General features: G+C 38.0%; 2 protein-coding genes across 4 annotated transcripts in view; both read left to right on the top strand.

Annotated features, from left to right (window-relative positions):
* Positions 1 to 15751, top strand: part of LOC138148005 (uncharacterized) — a 24020-nt gene extending 8269 nt beyond the window's left edge. Inside the window, exons 3-4 of one of the 2 annotated variants that reach the window (XM_069070623.1) lie at positions 14846 to 14888; positions 15475 to 15751. In XM_069070623.1, the coding sequence (XP_068926724.1) occupies positions 15501 to 15620 (120 nt within the window). In that variant the 5' untranslated portion in view covers positions 14846 to 14888; positions 15475 to 15500 and the 3' untranslated portion in view covers positions 15621 to 15751. The remainder of the gene's footprint in view (positions 1 to 14845; positions 14889 to 15474) is intronic. The other variant, XM_069070624.1, reaches the window with a different exon arrangement.
* Positions 1 to 16262, top strand: part of CILK1 (ciliogenesis associated kinase 1) — a 97047-nt gene that overhangs the window by 8254 nt on the left and 72531 nt on the right. Inside the window, exon 1 of one of the 2 annotated variants that reach the window (XM_069070617.1) lies at positions 15614 to 15750. The exons of the other annotated variant lie outside the window; for it this stretch is intronic. Coding sequence (XP_068926718.1) covers positions 15650 to 15750 — 101 coding nt within the window. The 5' untranslated portion in view covers positions 15614 to 15649. Of the gene's footprint in view, positions 1 to 15613; positions 15751 to 16262 lie in introns of those variants that run through there. 2 annotated transcript variants of the gene reach the window in all.

Raw genomic sequence — 16262 nt, 5'->3', positions numbered from 1 at the left:
TGTGTGTGTGTGTGTGTGTGTGTGTGTGTGTGTGTGTGTGTGTGTGTTAAGTGTCTGAGGCTGCATTTGAACTCAGGTACTCCTGACTCCAGGGCTGGTGCTCTATTCACTTCTCCACCTAGCCAGCTCAGTGCTCTATTCATTTCAACACATAGCTGCCCCCTAGATGGCTTTTTAAAGACCACCAGGGGTGTTAACTGTTTTTTTTCAGACAGCCACTGGATAATTGCCTTACAATTCCATCAAATTGATGGAGAAACTTCTTCATGCCTACTAAAGGAAACATGCAATATATATATACAATTATTTACATGAACTTTCTTTTTCTAGTAATGAATGGTGACTCTCAGTTTCACATCTTTTATTGTTTAGAATAGGTCATTCTGGGTGTAAGACACTCATGGTATGAACCACTCCAGGTCAGAAATGGGCACAATCTAAAAAGGGCTTTGTCCCACACCTTTACACATGTTCAACCTTCCCGCTCTATCATATTTTAACCCTATAATAAGGTAGAAATCACATAACCAACCTATTTCTGAGCCTCTGTCACACTCTGTAGTTTGGTACCTCGACCCAAGGCAACTGGTCCACCCCAGCCCACCTGGACCACCTAATTAGCTTACTTGACATTCCTTTCACTGTCCCTCTTGGCCTACCCCAGACTATTTGCAAAAAACAACCATTCATTAATCCCATCTAGATCACCTAATTAGCCCACTTTATAGTTTTTTCACTGTTACACCTGGCCCACCCCAGGCTGTTCACCACTCCTTAATCCTAAACAGATGTTTTCACTGTCCTTTTTGTATGTAAGCATCAATCTCACACCCATTTAATTTGCAGGTTCTTTAGGAAACTCACTGGCTTCTATTGGTATTACAATAAAGTGCCCCTTCACTCAAAGGCTTGAGTGCCTGAAAGCTTGAAATCTTGAAATCTTTCCAGGCAGACTCGCCCTGTACCCTGACATTTCAGGGTTCCCAGCAACCCCAGACCACATCATATCTACTCTACCTTCTTTAGGCTCATAGATTTAAAGGTCGAAAGGAGCTTAAAGGTTGTCACAATCCATTACACCATAGAGACATAGACATTTCCACAGAAGACTCAAATCAGCCAATGATATTATAAAGCAATAGGCCTTTGTTTGACATATTTTAACTCACACAAGGGGAAGTTGTGTGCCTTACCTCAAGACACCCAGAACACGGTGGGGAATAAAGAAAAGAAAAGACAGAAAAGGCTATGACTGGATCTCCAGAGGAGCAGATTACACCTGCCTTACAGCCTGAAGAGGAATCAGCCTCGGCTGAGATGATTTTGAATCACCGGCAAGATGAGGAAGGAAGTTGATGATGATCATAGAGAGGTTGCCTGGGGTTATGCATCCAGGTTATGCTAGGCTTCACTCCTCCACCTGGTTCCTGCCTTATCTCCAACTATCCTTCATCTGTCCTAAGCTCCAGCTCAGCTACCCTCCTCAAACACCTGGTATTTACCTACATCCCTACCTTTGATCAAGATACTCTCTGTGAGTGAACTCCCCATGCTCATATTTCTGCCTGCTCATTCAATTTGTTTATTCATTAATGCATTCAACATATATTAAGTATCTAACATTTGAAGAGTACTATGCTAAACTTAGAGCTCATAGTTTAGCTACAGCATCATGGTCCATGCCCTCAAGGAACTGTACCTGACTGGGGGGCTAAGACACCAACACAGATAATTATAATACGCAATATTAACATGACTAGTGACTTATTGAGTTGAAAAACAAAATTTTGTGTGAGACTGAAAGAGAGAAAGAAAAGGATGGGCACATCAGGAATGTCCACAAGAGGAGGAAGAACAAATAAACAAGCAAGAAAGTGATGTTATAAAACTAAAGAAGGAGGGAATTGTCGATGATGTCTAAAGCTGCAAAAAAAGTCAGGGAAGTCGAGACCTGAGAAAAGGTCATTGGATTTAGCACTTAGGAAATTATTGTTGACATTAGGAAGAGCAGTTTCAATAGGAAAAAAAATCCCAGATTATAAGAGTTTGAGGAGAGGTAATGAAAAATGGAAGCATCTGATGGAGACAGTCCTACCCCACCCCCCCACCCCCACCTACCAAACCCCCCTGGGAAAGAAATAGGCCAATAGCTGGATTGGATAGAAAAGTCAGGGGGAAACACTTTTATAATATTGGGGAAACATGAACATATTTTTAGGCAAATGGAAATGAGCCAGTGGAGAGGTAGAAACTGAAGGTACATGAAAGACAAGAGACTATTAGAATGAAGCTCTCAAGGAGGAAATGGGACATATTTCTGTTGAAATACCCTCCATCTTTCAAGATCCTACTCCAATGTCATTTCTTCCATCAAGTTTTCCCTGATTCCCTTCCTCCTTCTGCGAGTCCTCCAGAGTGATTTCTTGCCCCTATTTTCTCCTGTGGCACTTTCTACCTCTCCTTGTCACTAAACATATTCTGTTTAGTTTTATAGCTAATTGTGTGTGTGTGTGTGTAAAATTTCCTCTGTTAGGTGTGAAATCGATGAGGGTAGGGACCATGTTTTATTCATTTTTTGTATCCCTCCATAGGCAGCTAGGTGATGCAGGGGATAGAGTGCCAGCCCTGGAGTCAGGAAGACCGAGGTCAAATTTGACCTTAGATACTTACTAGCTGTGTGACCCTGTGCAAGTCATTTAACCCTGTTTGCCTCAGTTTCCTCATCTGCAAAATGAATTGGAGAAGGAAATGTCAAACTATTTCAGTATCTTTGCCAAGAAAACCCCAAATGGGGCCACAAAGGGTCAGACCTGAGTAATCCACAAAACAACAAAAAACCCCTTCATGGGGCTTAATACAGTGACTTGTACATGGTAGGTACACCAGAGATATTTCTTGCATGAATTGTATTGTGCTTAATAATAAGATGGTTTAAAAATGCAGAATTATATGGAGTTTATTATAGCCACTTATCTCTTTTTTTCAGGGATCTTACATGAACATTTAAGCTAAAGCTAGTTGCCCAAGTCCAGTTTTCACCTAGGTTTCAGTATGCAGGAATGGATTCAAATTGCAGTAAGGGTTAGTAGTATACTTATCCGGTTCAGGATAGTGAGAAATGAGTGTTTTAATTGTGACATTGAGTTCCCTTCTCTGGAGCTAGCTAAAGGAGGACAGAAGCTTATGTCTGTTATGATTTAAGTATAGCTCTGGCTCAAGGCACGAAGATGGCCTAGCTGACCATTTGAGATCTTTTCTTCTCCCACATCCTTTTTTTAATACCACGATTTTCACAGTAGTTCAAAGGTCGGCTCTTTATCTATTTAAGCTACTCTGATGTCTGTCACCTATGTGGCACAATAGAAACAGTACTAATTTTGGAATTAGAAAACCTAGGTTCAAATCCTGTCTCTGAGACTTATAACTTGTATAACCTTTTACATTTAATCTTTCCTGGTCCTCCCACTGTCAGGACCCTTCTTCCTTAACTACCTTGTATTTACTTTATGCATACTTAAATGTATACTTGTTTCTTCCGTTAGAAGGTAAATTATTTCATTGTTTTATATTTCTAGTGTCTAACAGAAGGTAATTAGCTTGTTTTTCAGTTTTTTTTCACTTGTGTCCAATTCATGACATCATTTGGGGATTTTCTTAGCAAATCTACTAGAGTACTTTGCCATTTCCTTCTCCAGCTCATTTTACAGCAGAGGAAACTGAGGCAAACAGGGTTAAGTGACTTTCCCAGGGTCACACAGCTAGTAGGCGTCTGAGACCAGATTTAAACTCAGGTCCTCCTGACACCAGGGCCAGCTCTCTAGCCACTGCACCACCTAGAAGATACTTAGTAATGCTTGTTAATTTATTGCTGATGGACAACTCATTTAACTTCCCTGGGTCTCAGTCTTCTCATTTATGAATGAGGGGTTGGCCTAAATAGCTTCTGAGGACCCTTCCAGCTCTAGGGTTATGATACTCTAACCATTCTTAGTAATACTTTTAATGCAATTTTTGTCAATATGAATGTTGTTTTCTCCTCCCGGTATCATTTCATATACATTTTTCTATGTTCTTTTGTAGTCTTTGTGTTTGTCACTTTTTATGGTATGGCAGTATATCATTACATTAATATACTACTGTATATTCAGTCATTCTCCATTTGATGGACATATAGATTATCTTAATTTTTTGCTATTACACATAAAGTATCTGCAAATTTTTATGCAGATAGGTTTTTCTCCTCTCTTATCTATACAATATAATCCTCTTAATAGGATCACTGGATCAAAAAGTATGACTGCGCTATATAAACTGTTCTCAAAAATTTGAAAATGAAGACTCTCTACTATTCTCTTTCTATGAGAAAAACCTGATCTTGCTTTATTTTTAAAAAATCATTTATTTATTTAAACATTCATTTATTTTTATAATCATTTATTATCTTTCCCTCCCACTATTTCCTCCATTTGAACAATAAAAAAACCTCATAATAAATATACACAGTCCAGCAAAACAAATTCCCACATTGACCATGTCTACAAATATGTGTCTATAAAATGCAATACAGTCTGCATTTTAAGTCCATCACCCCTCTGGCAGATGGGTGTTTCATCTTCAATTCTCTGGACTCATGATTTAGGTTTCTGATTTCTAAACCAGGCAAATATAAAGCCAAGGACATCAGGTTTAGAGTCAGAGAACCTGGTTTCAATTTTGGATGAGGCATTTAACCTCTTTGGGCTTTAGTTTCCTGATTTACAAAATGAAAATGGTTTGGCTATATGATTTTTAAATCTGTCATCTTATACACTAATATTAGTAACATATAAAGATACAAAAATTCAAGAATAGCAGATAATTTAGAGCAATATAACTAAATTATTCTTAACTATTACCAAGTTGAATTGTAAGCTCCCTGAGGTCAGGGACTGTCTTTTGCCTCTTTTTATATACATAATGCATAGCACAGTTCTTGAAACACAGCATGCTTAAAAAATGTTTATTGATTGATACCAGAAATTCAAAGGTGGAAAAATTGACATAATAAATCATATGAATAAGAAGCCTACATGATTATATCAACAGATGCAGAAAAATTCACTGATAATCTACAGTATTCTTTGAGTTAAAACACTAAGAATAGCACAGGAATGAGAGTATTTCCCTCATGTAACCAAAAGTATTTATCTGAAACCAAAGGCTAGTATCATTTACAATGGATAAACACTGAAAGTTTTCCCAGTAAGATTAGGAGTGAAGCAAGGATATCCACTATTATTGTTTGATATAATAGTAAAAATGCTGCCATTGCAATAAAACAGGAAAAAGAAATTAAGGGAATAGGCATTAATAAAAAAAGATAAGTCAAATTATCTATTTGATGACAATATAACTCGTTTTAGAAACTTAGGGAATCCACAAAAAATTGAGAATTGTTTTAGTGAAGTAACAAGATATAAAATAAATTAAGAATGCTATCACTATTCAATCTTAAAAACAAAAACCAAGGAGAAATAAAAAGAGAAAAAATATTTAAAATAACAAAAACATGTTAAAATAGAATCTGGGAGTTAGCCTACCTAACAAGAAACATGCAAAATTTATATAACTACAAACAATTTATATAACCATAAAACAATTTTCACAGAAATAAAGAAGGACCCCAATAAATAGATAGTATTTATGGGCAGGCCCTTAGCATTAGGGGAAAATGATGATGGTTTCCAAACTGATCTAGAGAGTTAGTCCTTTACCAATGTAATTTTCAAGGGAGTATTTTACAGAATTAGACAAAAATATTAACATATGGAATAACAAAGGTCAAGATTATTATACAAGGAAATAATGAAACTTAAGTTTAGAGAGGGGGAAGTAATTTGTCCAAACTGATTATCTATAGATGAGACATCAGAGGTACAGAGAGGTTAGGATCCATGCCTAAGATGGCACAGAAAACACAGAGCAGAAGTTAAGAATTTGTGATGCTGAATCCCATGGGCCCTGTTGTTCCCCAGTAGTGATGGGTTGCATGGTACCAGCATTCCCTATGGATTTTTGTCTTCCCTTCCCTTACAGAATTCCCATGGAGGGAAAAAGAGGATAGACAGCTTTATATCCTTCATATGACTATCAAGTTCATTGGAACATATGGCTTTTATCTCCTAGGGAGAAGTGTTGAGTCTAGAGAGCCGATTACTATTTAAAAATAGGTTTCACTCCTTCCCCAGTAATACATTTATTCCCTATAGATCAAAGGTTCTTAACCATTTGTATGTCATGGACCCTTTTGGCCATTAAAGCCTATCAGGAATAATGTTTTTAAGTGTATCAAATAAAATATACATAATTACAAAGGAAACCAATTATGCCGAAATACAATGACCAAAATACATTTTTTAAACCAAGTAGACAGATTCAAGGTTAAGAGCCCCTAGCATAGATCAGTCCTTTATTCCTAGCTGTCCACAGATGGTGTGATGACAGGAGATTCATTTTTACATAGAGGCTGACAAATTAGACCTGGCAGAAACACTGCGAATATCAGCTTGCTTCTGGTGATGCTTAATCGGAAAGTGGTCATTCTTTCAGTCACCATCATTGTTTCCCACAGATGGGCTTAGCATTAATGGTAATGATGAATGCTTATGTAAGTACCTTTTCTAGGATTTTAAAGCATTTCACCAATAATTATTTTGGCAGTGCACCCTGTTAGGTACATAAATATTTCTGGCTTAGTTGACAAGCTGGTAAATTAAACATGGAGCAGTTTATTCCAGATCACACATGGGGTTGGCGAGCGATCTAGATACCCTGCCAGGTTTGGAGCCACTGACTCCCAAGGTGGGTGATGGAGCCATTATATCCTGCTCACTTCCCAAGTCCCACTGGTTGTATATGTACCAAGAAATTCCTGCGTCTTGATGTCATTGATGGAGCTTGGGAAAATACTGCTAAGTATTGCTATGAACTTTTTTTTTTGTTCCAAACAATAATTCACTGATGTAAGGAGCTCTTCAAAGTGGAGGCCATGGCCAGATCTGAAGGAGTGTATGTATCCTCCTTATCGTAGTTAATCACGAGGCTTGTCTCTAAAACCACTGTTCCTATCCTTATCTTCCAACATTTCCCAACTCTTTCCCCTCCCTCTGCTATGCAAACTCCCAGCCTCTTTTGAGTAGATATCCACCCTTCAGGGTAGTTATATCCTAACTACTACCTAGCAAAAACTGTTTCGTTGTCATTGGGAAAATTCTGCACCCTCCCATCTTCAGTATACTACTCCCTCTGCCCCCAGATCACCTTGTGTCTATGGCAGCTGCCCCTCAGAGTATAGATTCTGGGTTTTGGGGCAGTGACCTGTGCATAAGAGTCCTGCCTACCCCCTTCATTTTGGATGAGGCAGAGGGTATAGTACTGGCTAAACAAGCATGGATGGGTCATGATCTTCATTGAACACCACATTATCTTCTCCAAACCTCCCTCTCATTTGAATTTCCCTGTCTCTGTTGAGGGATGGTGATCATCCTTCAAGTCACCCAATTTCACAACCTCTGTCATCTTCCACTCCTCAGTCTCCCTCCCCATCCACATTTAATCATTTGCCAAGTTTCCTTGTTTCTGTCTCTGTAACATCTCTGACATTTTCCCCTTCTATCCACTCACACAATCACCCTTAACACCCCTTGGACTGCTGCAACAATCTCTAATTGATCTCCCTGCCTCAGGTCTCAGGTCTCTTCCCTATCCAGTCCATCTGCCCCACAATTATCAAAGTAATTTTTCTAAAGTGCATTTCAGACTATGTTGCTCCTTTATCCAGAAACCTCATTGATTCTGTATTTACTCTAGAATCAAATATTTTATCATTATTTCATCTTTTAGATCCTTTGCTTACTGTACATAAAAATTAGTACAATAGTGCATGTATATAAATTGTAAATAAGTAAATGCAGGATGTCCCTAAAGTCTCCGCAAGTGACAGGATTTTGGGTAAAACTTTCTCTATTAGAAAACTTGGCTCAGTAACCAGAAGTTGTTGAATGGATAATTGATATTTGAATATCAATTGATACTTAAAATAATGTCTCTCTCCTCTGAATGCCGGTAGCCCCCATTGTCAGAGATACTTGATATTTCAATGCATCTGCATTGAATAATTGATAATTGACAATTGAAATAATGTCTCCCTCCTCTGAACACATGTAGCACCTGTTATTTATGCCACTCAGATAATAATAACAGTCCTGTCTATAGTTCTTTCCTCACACCAGCCTTGTGAGAGAGGTACTTGATTATGTCAATACATCTAGGTTCTCATTGATATAAGTCCTCTGAAGTATGGGCAGATGGCAGCCCATCATATCCTGGCTGATTATAGTCTGTGTCCTACATATCTTCCATGGGGGGTCCATACAACAGTCTTTGGATCTTCTCCAAGTACCAGTGGAGTTCAAAGGCTATCTGTTGCTTGTCTTATGCTCTTGCTAAATGAGCAGCTTATTCTTTTTTTTCTGTTTATATATTTCTTACTAGCTGCTTCTTACTGGTGGGAAACCTGGGGCCTAGAGAAACAAAGTGACTCGTGCACAATTACTAAATGTATGATGTGAACTTAGTCTCTCTTGAGTCCAAGTTCAATGATTTCTCCATCACCTATACTCCCTCTCTCATGGCCCCTTTTATATTTCCCATAATTGTCACCTACTGTAGTTATTTGTGTTTATTTCAACTTCCCAACTAGATTTTTAAGTTGCTGCAGATGGAAACTATGCCTTATATTTCTGTGTATCCTTCACAGAGCCTGGAATTGTACCTCCCATGTGTTTTTGTGCTCAGTAAGAAGTTTTTTTAAGGTGAAGGTGAAATACCACTTGAGAGGAAATTGTTTCAAATACAGAAATCATGAAGTCGATTAGTAAATAGAGAGCTCACCTCAAAGTCAGGAAGACCTGGGTTCACGGTCCTCTTATATCACTTACTTCATGGCCCAGAGCCAATCAACTAACTTCTCAGTGTTTGAGACAGCTAAGATATATATGATCTGTATTGGTAGAGGGAGTTTCTGTACTGGGAATCCCTTGTACTAGTGAAATATAGGTGCAGTCCCAATAACAAACAAGAAAGAGACATGGGGTAAGTCCTGTGTAATTGACCATTGTGGCCCTCACTGAACAGTGCTCCAGAAATGCAGTGACCCTTGATAAGCCCAGGACTCAGTGAAAGGATGCTAACTTTTAGAATAAAAGTGAATGCAGCGACCTTAAGGTGGAATAATGATAATAGCTCACACTTATGTAGAGTTTTAAGGTTTACAAAGCTCTATATCTGTTATCTTACTTGAAGTAGATACTCATTATTCCCATTTTACAGATGAGAAAGTTGAGGCCCAGCAAGGCTTAGTGACTTACCCCAGGATTGCATATCTAATAAATGTCTAAAGTGGGACTTCCTGACTCTAAAAGCCAGCATTTATTCATACTACCCCAAGTTGCCTCCCTAGAGGCAGAACTGAATGGTATGGGGGCAGCTTGTGTTTGGAGTTAGCTGATTCTCATTGTGGATACTCCTTCCAAGGATGCAGAAAATAACCCATCCATGCCTATCTATCCCATGAAAGTCTTATCCATATCTTCCTGTCTGCCCTCCAGAGAGAGTCCACCAAATGTGCTGGTGGCCTTCTTCTATTCCAGGTCCTCCTTTATGTTAGTGTCTTCCCTCCACGAGTATTTCCAATTTGTCCTCTATATACGTTGTCTGTACACAGCTGTTTGGATGTTGGCTCACCATTAAATTATGAGCTCCTTAAGGGTAAGGTCTATTTGTTTCTATTCTCTGAACTTAGCACAGTGCCTGGTGTGTCACTTTGCCTGGTGTAAAGTAAATACTTAATGCATACTTGTTAACTTGAGTTGACTATTGACAATGTGTTGGTACCACTGGAGCATCATGATTGTTTATCAGTTATCCTTGACTCTCCTAAATTGATTGGCTCTTTTTTTTTTTTGAGGTGGGGGATGATGCAGCTCTAAGATGATATCCTTTATGCTGTTTTGTCTGCAGCCTTAGGTTAGAGTTAGAGACAAAATGAAGAAATCAGCATTTAGATAAACCAGGGTGGGGATCCTGCAATTTCAAGGCCACATGTGGCCCTCTAGGTCCTCAAGTGTTAACCTTTGACTGAGTCCAAACTTCACAGATCAAATCCTCTTAATAAAAGGATTTGTTCTGTAAAACTTGAACTCAATCAAAAGGCTGCACCCAAGGATCTAGAAAGCCACATGGTGGCCTTGAGGCTGAAGGTTCTCCACCCCTGAACCATCCAAAACATTGGATACCTATAAATGTCTCAACTTTTAATCATTTTTTCACCCCCTCTTCTTTTTATTTTACTCTGAACTTAACAAACACCAAATAAAATAACATTTCCAAATTTTTTACTTAGTATTTTTCCTCAGTTACATGTAAAAACAAATTTTAGCATTTTTTTTAAAACTTTGATTTCCCATTTCCATATTTAAATAGCAGAACAGAAGACGACGGTACATGAAACTCTAAATTTCTGTGATGTAGAGCTTGCTTTTCCTTTTGAGTGTGTAATGAATTTTTATCATATTTTTGTGTGTCATTAGTCATTTATTATGCTTTCATCTTTGGAGCTGATATAAATGTAGGCATCATCCATTGCATAGGTGTCAAAGAGGTACAGAATATTTACCAAAAGATGTTATCTTTTGATTTTTGCCAAAGCACAGGCAGAAAATAGGTTCAGTATCATAGATAATGTGTGAACACCCAAAGCCTGAGCTTTGCTAACCTTCATCACATGTTCTAAAAAATGGACCCAAAAAAAAAAAACCTGAGGCCAAAGGGAAAATAAAACTATGGGTTAGGAGTACTTATTGTTCCAGATGCTGTTAATTAGAATGAACTGAAGCTGTGCTGGTCAATCAATGAACTAGCAAGTATTTATTAAACACTATGTTCCAGGCACTTTTCTAGGCACTAAAGATAGAAGTTTAAAAAAAAAGTCCCTTATTGCGAGGAATGAATGACTTTTATCCATCACTCCTAGTTTTACCCTCTGAGCCCCAATAAAACAAATTTAATCCTTTTTTTCCATGTGACAGCCCTTCAGGTACTTGAAGACAATGTATGTCACTCCCCTAGGTCTTCTCTTTACTGAGTTAAACATTCCTTATTACTTCAAATGATCCCTGTATGCCCTAGGTCTACAGTCTTTTTACCATCCTAGTTACCAACTTTGGCATCCATTCCTGGTTTACCAATGACTTTCCTAAAATATGGTGCTTAGAACCAAACACAGTACTCTAGATGTGGCCTAACCAAAGCAAAGTATATCATCTCCCTCATTCTGAACATTGTGCCTTTTATAATACAGGCCAAGATTTCATTGGGGGTTTTTTTGGCTGCCATGTCACAATCTTGACTCATAATGAGCTTGTAAACCACTAAAACGCCCACATCTTTTACACAGGGAGCAGCTAGCTACCCCTCCTCCACCCAAACTTGAGTACTGGATGAAGGAAAGGCATTGAGTGTAACCTGTCTATAAGACTTTTAATTTTATCTCAAGAGTCTCTCTTTCATTTATGAGCTAGGAAAATATATCAATCCACTCTATTGTTGTTTGGTGGGTGAACAAGTGACCTGAGATAAGAATCAAAGAAAAATAAGTTAATAGTTGACTGACTATGAATCAGTCATGTGTAAAAACTTCGTATGATACAGGCATATACTGAAATAGGGAACATGGGGTCTATTCTTCAAACTCTCTAATTAGAGTAGTGAGTCTAGTTTTGGCACTTCCAAAAAGATGTGAAGAACTCGAGTCCCATCAAATGAGACAAGGCTAACAATGGATCTGGAAAATAGGTCCTTTGAAGAAAACCTAGGGTGATATGATTACTGGTCTCAAGTAAGCAAAAAGTTTTCATGAGAGGGCCATTGAACAGATATCCCTAGCCATGAAATGAGTTTAAAATTAAAAACTGGCAGATTTTGGTTAGATATTAGAAAAGGTTTTTTTTTTCTTTTTCCACCAAGATAAAACAGAAAGGCCCCTATCCCTGAAGAATGTCAAGAAGAGAATAAGCAACTTTCTCTCCTACCTGGTTTGGACAGTCACCTGCTTGAGGGCCGAGGGCTGGACCAATTGCTCTCTCAAGGACACTTACTGCTCTTTGTGTCAACATTGTGAAACGGCACGGATTTCAAACTCCTAATGATTCCTCAGTTACGAAATAAGTGGAAAGCATATGGTAGTCTTTGGTAACTCTTAACTGAACAGGGTCAAAAATTCTAGGCATATGTCTTCACATTCTTTAGCCACTTTATTATTATTATTGTTATTATTAGTTTCTTAAGACTGTTAGTTCATTGGCTCAATAAGTACTCCCACAAAAGTTACCCATCATTTTGATTCTAGCATATGCATACATATATATATGCATGTGTGTATATTTATACGTACACACACATATATTTACATACGCATCACTTAAATTGAGATCTTGCCATATATCTCATTCAAATACTTTTCCCACAGTACCATAATTTCCTCAAGCACAATCCATGTGCATAAATTAGAGAAGTAACTAGATATCTTTGGTAGTGAGAGTGAGAGTTCTTGGCATCAGTGCAGAAGATGTGAAACTTTTTTATTGCAATCAACTTTCTAGATTCAATACATCTTCCTAGGAGGACATTTAAAGTCTCAGTTATGGTCCTTCCAATTATTGTCTGTCCATGGGGATACAGAATAAAATTTGGATGCTTTGACATCCAAGTGCTTAAATCACTTGTTGTCAGAGTTACTGAGGCTCTGTGACCTGGCCAAGCCTATTTTTGTTGATTCTTGCTCAGACCTATATAACACTGAATACTACTCATGAGAACACAGAGGATATGTTTTTCCTTATATTTTCCTCTACTCCGTACCCTGTCCTGGTTAGTCACTGGTCCTTTTCATATCCTTACAAATTTCTCTGCAAAAAATGGAATATCTACCCAGTTAGTACACTTAGCATGTTAAGGAATTATGGAAGAATATGGGCTAAAGTCATACGGAATGAGCAAGCATGGATAGATTGTGATCTACATAGATGGGGGGAATCAAGATAGTGAGTTATCAGCTCCAGCTTTATCTGTTGAGTTTGTTTCATCCATTTAGTTAGTAATGTTCAAATATTCAACAAATGTTTATTATTAAGGAATATACAAAATTTAGCTAAAACATTGTCCTTGCTCTCACAAAGTTAACAGTTTCAAAAAAAACCCAGTTCTAGTCCTATGCCTTTGCATTAAAAAAAACCCACTTTTTTAATGCTTTTTTCCCCTTTCTCATATGACTCATTTCCCAAAGAACTTCCCTTCAGCCCCCACAGGACCCTTCCTTATTACAAAGAAATATAGTTTACTTAAGCAAAACCAAAACAATACATTGTCCCTGCCTACTATATTCAGGAGTATATAGGAACCAGCTCATAAAGTAGGTTGTTAAATTTTCAGTATAAACAAATACACATTGGAAATCAGCAAATTCTACAAATCAGGGCTTGCTTCCTTGTTTGGTTAATTGTCTAGATTTAAGAAAGTGATGGAGAAATTGTTAATAATGCTGATTAAATATATTCCTGAGAGCCAGTCATTAAGCATTTACCAGCATAGTCCCTGTGGACATCTGCCATATTCTACTCTAGATTATATGACCTGTCGTGAGAAAAGTGAGGTGCATTTTACTGTTAGTCAGGGGAAGTAAAGATTGATCACTTCCAGGGATCCAAGGACTCCTGTCTTTTGGTTGTGTTTTCCTTTTCATTATTGTGGTCATTGTGTGAATTTCTCTCCTGAATCTGCCTACTTTGCTTTATTTCAGTGCATATATTTCTTTCCAAGTTTCTCTGAATTCTTCCTAGGTATAATTTCTCTCAGCCTAATAACCTATTAACTCATATACTGCCATTTGTTTAGTCATTCACCATTCTTTGCTTCCATTTCATTGCTACCACAAAGAGTGTTGCTATAATTAAAAATATATATTTGGAACTTTTCTCTCTTTAACCTCATTGGGGCATAAGCCCAATAGAAGTATCTCTGGGTCACAGAATGTATATGTACAGTTCAGTAATTTTCCTAATATGATGTCAGATTTCAAAATGGTATCTCAGTCCATTTCAATGAATTATTACTACTTATGTTTCTACCTCTTCAGGCATAACAACTCACGTTTTTATAACAATTTATTTGCAAAATTCATTCCTCACAAGAGTCCAGAAAGGTAGGAAGTATAACTATTATTATCCCCAAATGAGAGAACTAAGCCTAAGGGATGTTAAATGACTTTCATAAGGTCATCCTAAATTAATAAGTCCGGATTTCAAGTGCACAGCCTCTAGGGAGACTGGCACATATGGGGTTCCAAAAGTTTTTGGAGCAGCTAGGAGTTCCTATGGATAGAGTGCTGAGCCTGGAGTCCAGAAGACCTGAGTTCAAATCCAACCTTAGATTCTTACTAGCTGGACAAATCACTTAATCTCTGTATACCTTGGCTGTAAAATGGTGATAATAGCACCTATCTCTGAGGGTTGTTGTAGAAATCAAATGAAATTACATATGTATGGTACTTAGTGCAGTACCTGACACATACTAGGTGCTTATTAAATGCTTTCCTTTTCTTAGTTAATTTTTAATAACCATTAAAGCTTAAAACTGCACTAAGATTTTTGGTCTTAGTAGCTATTAAATAGCTTAATCACTTATTAAAGCTTTTTGATTGATTTTATTTTTTTTATCTGAATTACTTTTTTCATTTTATTTTTGTTTTCAGTTCCACATTCCCTCCTTCCACTCCCTCCCCACCCATTGAGAAGGTAAGAAATACAATGCCCATTATACATACACAGTCATACAAAATATTTCTGCATTAATAACTGTTAAAGCTTAAGACAGCACTAGGACTTTTGGAATATGCTGTACCCAGATTTACAAATTATAGAGATTTGGTCAGAGGCATCTAATAGATTAGCCACAGCCCTTAAATTTCTAGTCTGTCGCTTAGCTGGTGAGTGTCTAATAGTAAAAGTCATCCTGCATATATATCCATAAATAGCTTGTGCATTGTGGGTAATTTCCTTCAAAATCTTGTCTGAGAACTTTAAATTTAGCTCTTCTGGGCTTGTATGTTTACATTGATAAACTTAGCTCCCTTTCACAAAGCTATTCTCACTTAGTGTATTTGACAGGCTAGGCCTGCACAGAACGTGTTAGTCATCAGAAAAACATTGAATTGGAGCGATTCATTATTGAGTCAGTGAAAAAAATGCCTACTATTTCCCCACATCTTATCTCTAGTAAAAAATGGAAAAAAAGGTCTTTATTTGGCTGTTAAAAAAAAGACTCGTAACCTACATCACTGAAAATGTGATAGACTTCATCGTCATCTTTCGCTTTTCACAGCAGGCAGAAGACTGAGCCTTGAAACTATGTATTTGAGAGACTGTCACGACATCTCAAATACCTTGTGCTGGTGCTGTCACCGAAAAGTGTGGCTACATTCCGAGGAGAACTGCTTCCATGACAGGAAGGAGCAGTCTCAGGACTGAGATGAGTATAAAGCCAGAAGGGACACACCATGCATAGATATACAACGATCAAGCAGCTTGGTGATGGAACTTATGGCTCTGTCCTCCTAGGAAGAAGTATTGAGTCTGGAGAGCTGATTGCCATTAAAAAGTAAGTTTTACACCTTCCCTACCAATGCCAAGGACTCTCACCCTCCCCGCCAATGCAGCTCCTACCCTGATTCATGCAAGGTGGAAGTTTTCAGTTCTAGGCTTGAGTCTCCGTTCTGAGACTTAATGGCCGTGTGACTTGGGACAAGTCACTTACTTCCCCATTCTGGGTCTCCTTTTCTTCATCTATAAAATGGTGGGGGTTTTGGGGGCGACTAGGTGCTGCAGTGAATAGAGCAGCGGCCTTAGAGTCAGGAGGACCTGAGTTCAAATCCGGCCTCAGATACTTAACACTTACTAGCCCTGTGACCTTGGGCAAGTCACTTAACCCCAATTGCCCTGCCTTTCCCCCTCTAAAAAACAAAACAAAAAAAGTGATGGGGTTCAAGAGATTTTCTTCCATGTTCTTCCCAGCTTTTAATCTTATGATCTCCAACTGTGCATGCCAAAAAACCTTTTAATCCTATACCTTTTTCTCCGATCTTCTTAATGTTAGTCAATCATTCAGTGATA

The sequence above is a fragment of the Petaurus breviceps genome, unplaced genomic scaffold (genome assembly GCF_028583685.1).
Source record: "Petaurus breviceps papuanus isolate PSGF00001 unplaced genomic scaffold, PetGlider_PUasm1.0 90822, whole genome shotgun sequence".
Taxonomy (NCBI): Eukaryota; Metazoa; Chordata; class Mammalia; order Diprotodontia; family Petauridae; genus Petaurus; species Petaurus breviceps.
Note: the sequence above shows the minus strand (reverse complement) of the source record. Positions and strands in the feature narration are given on the sequence as shown.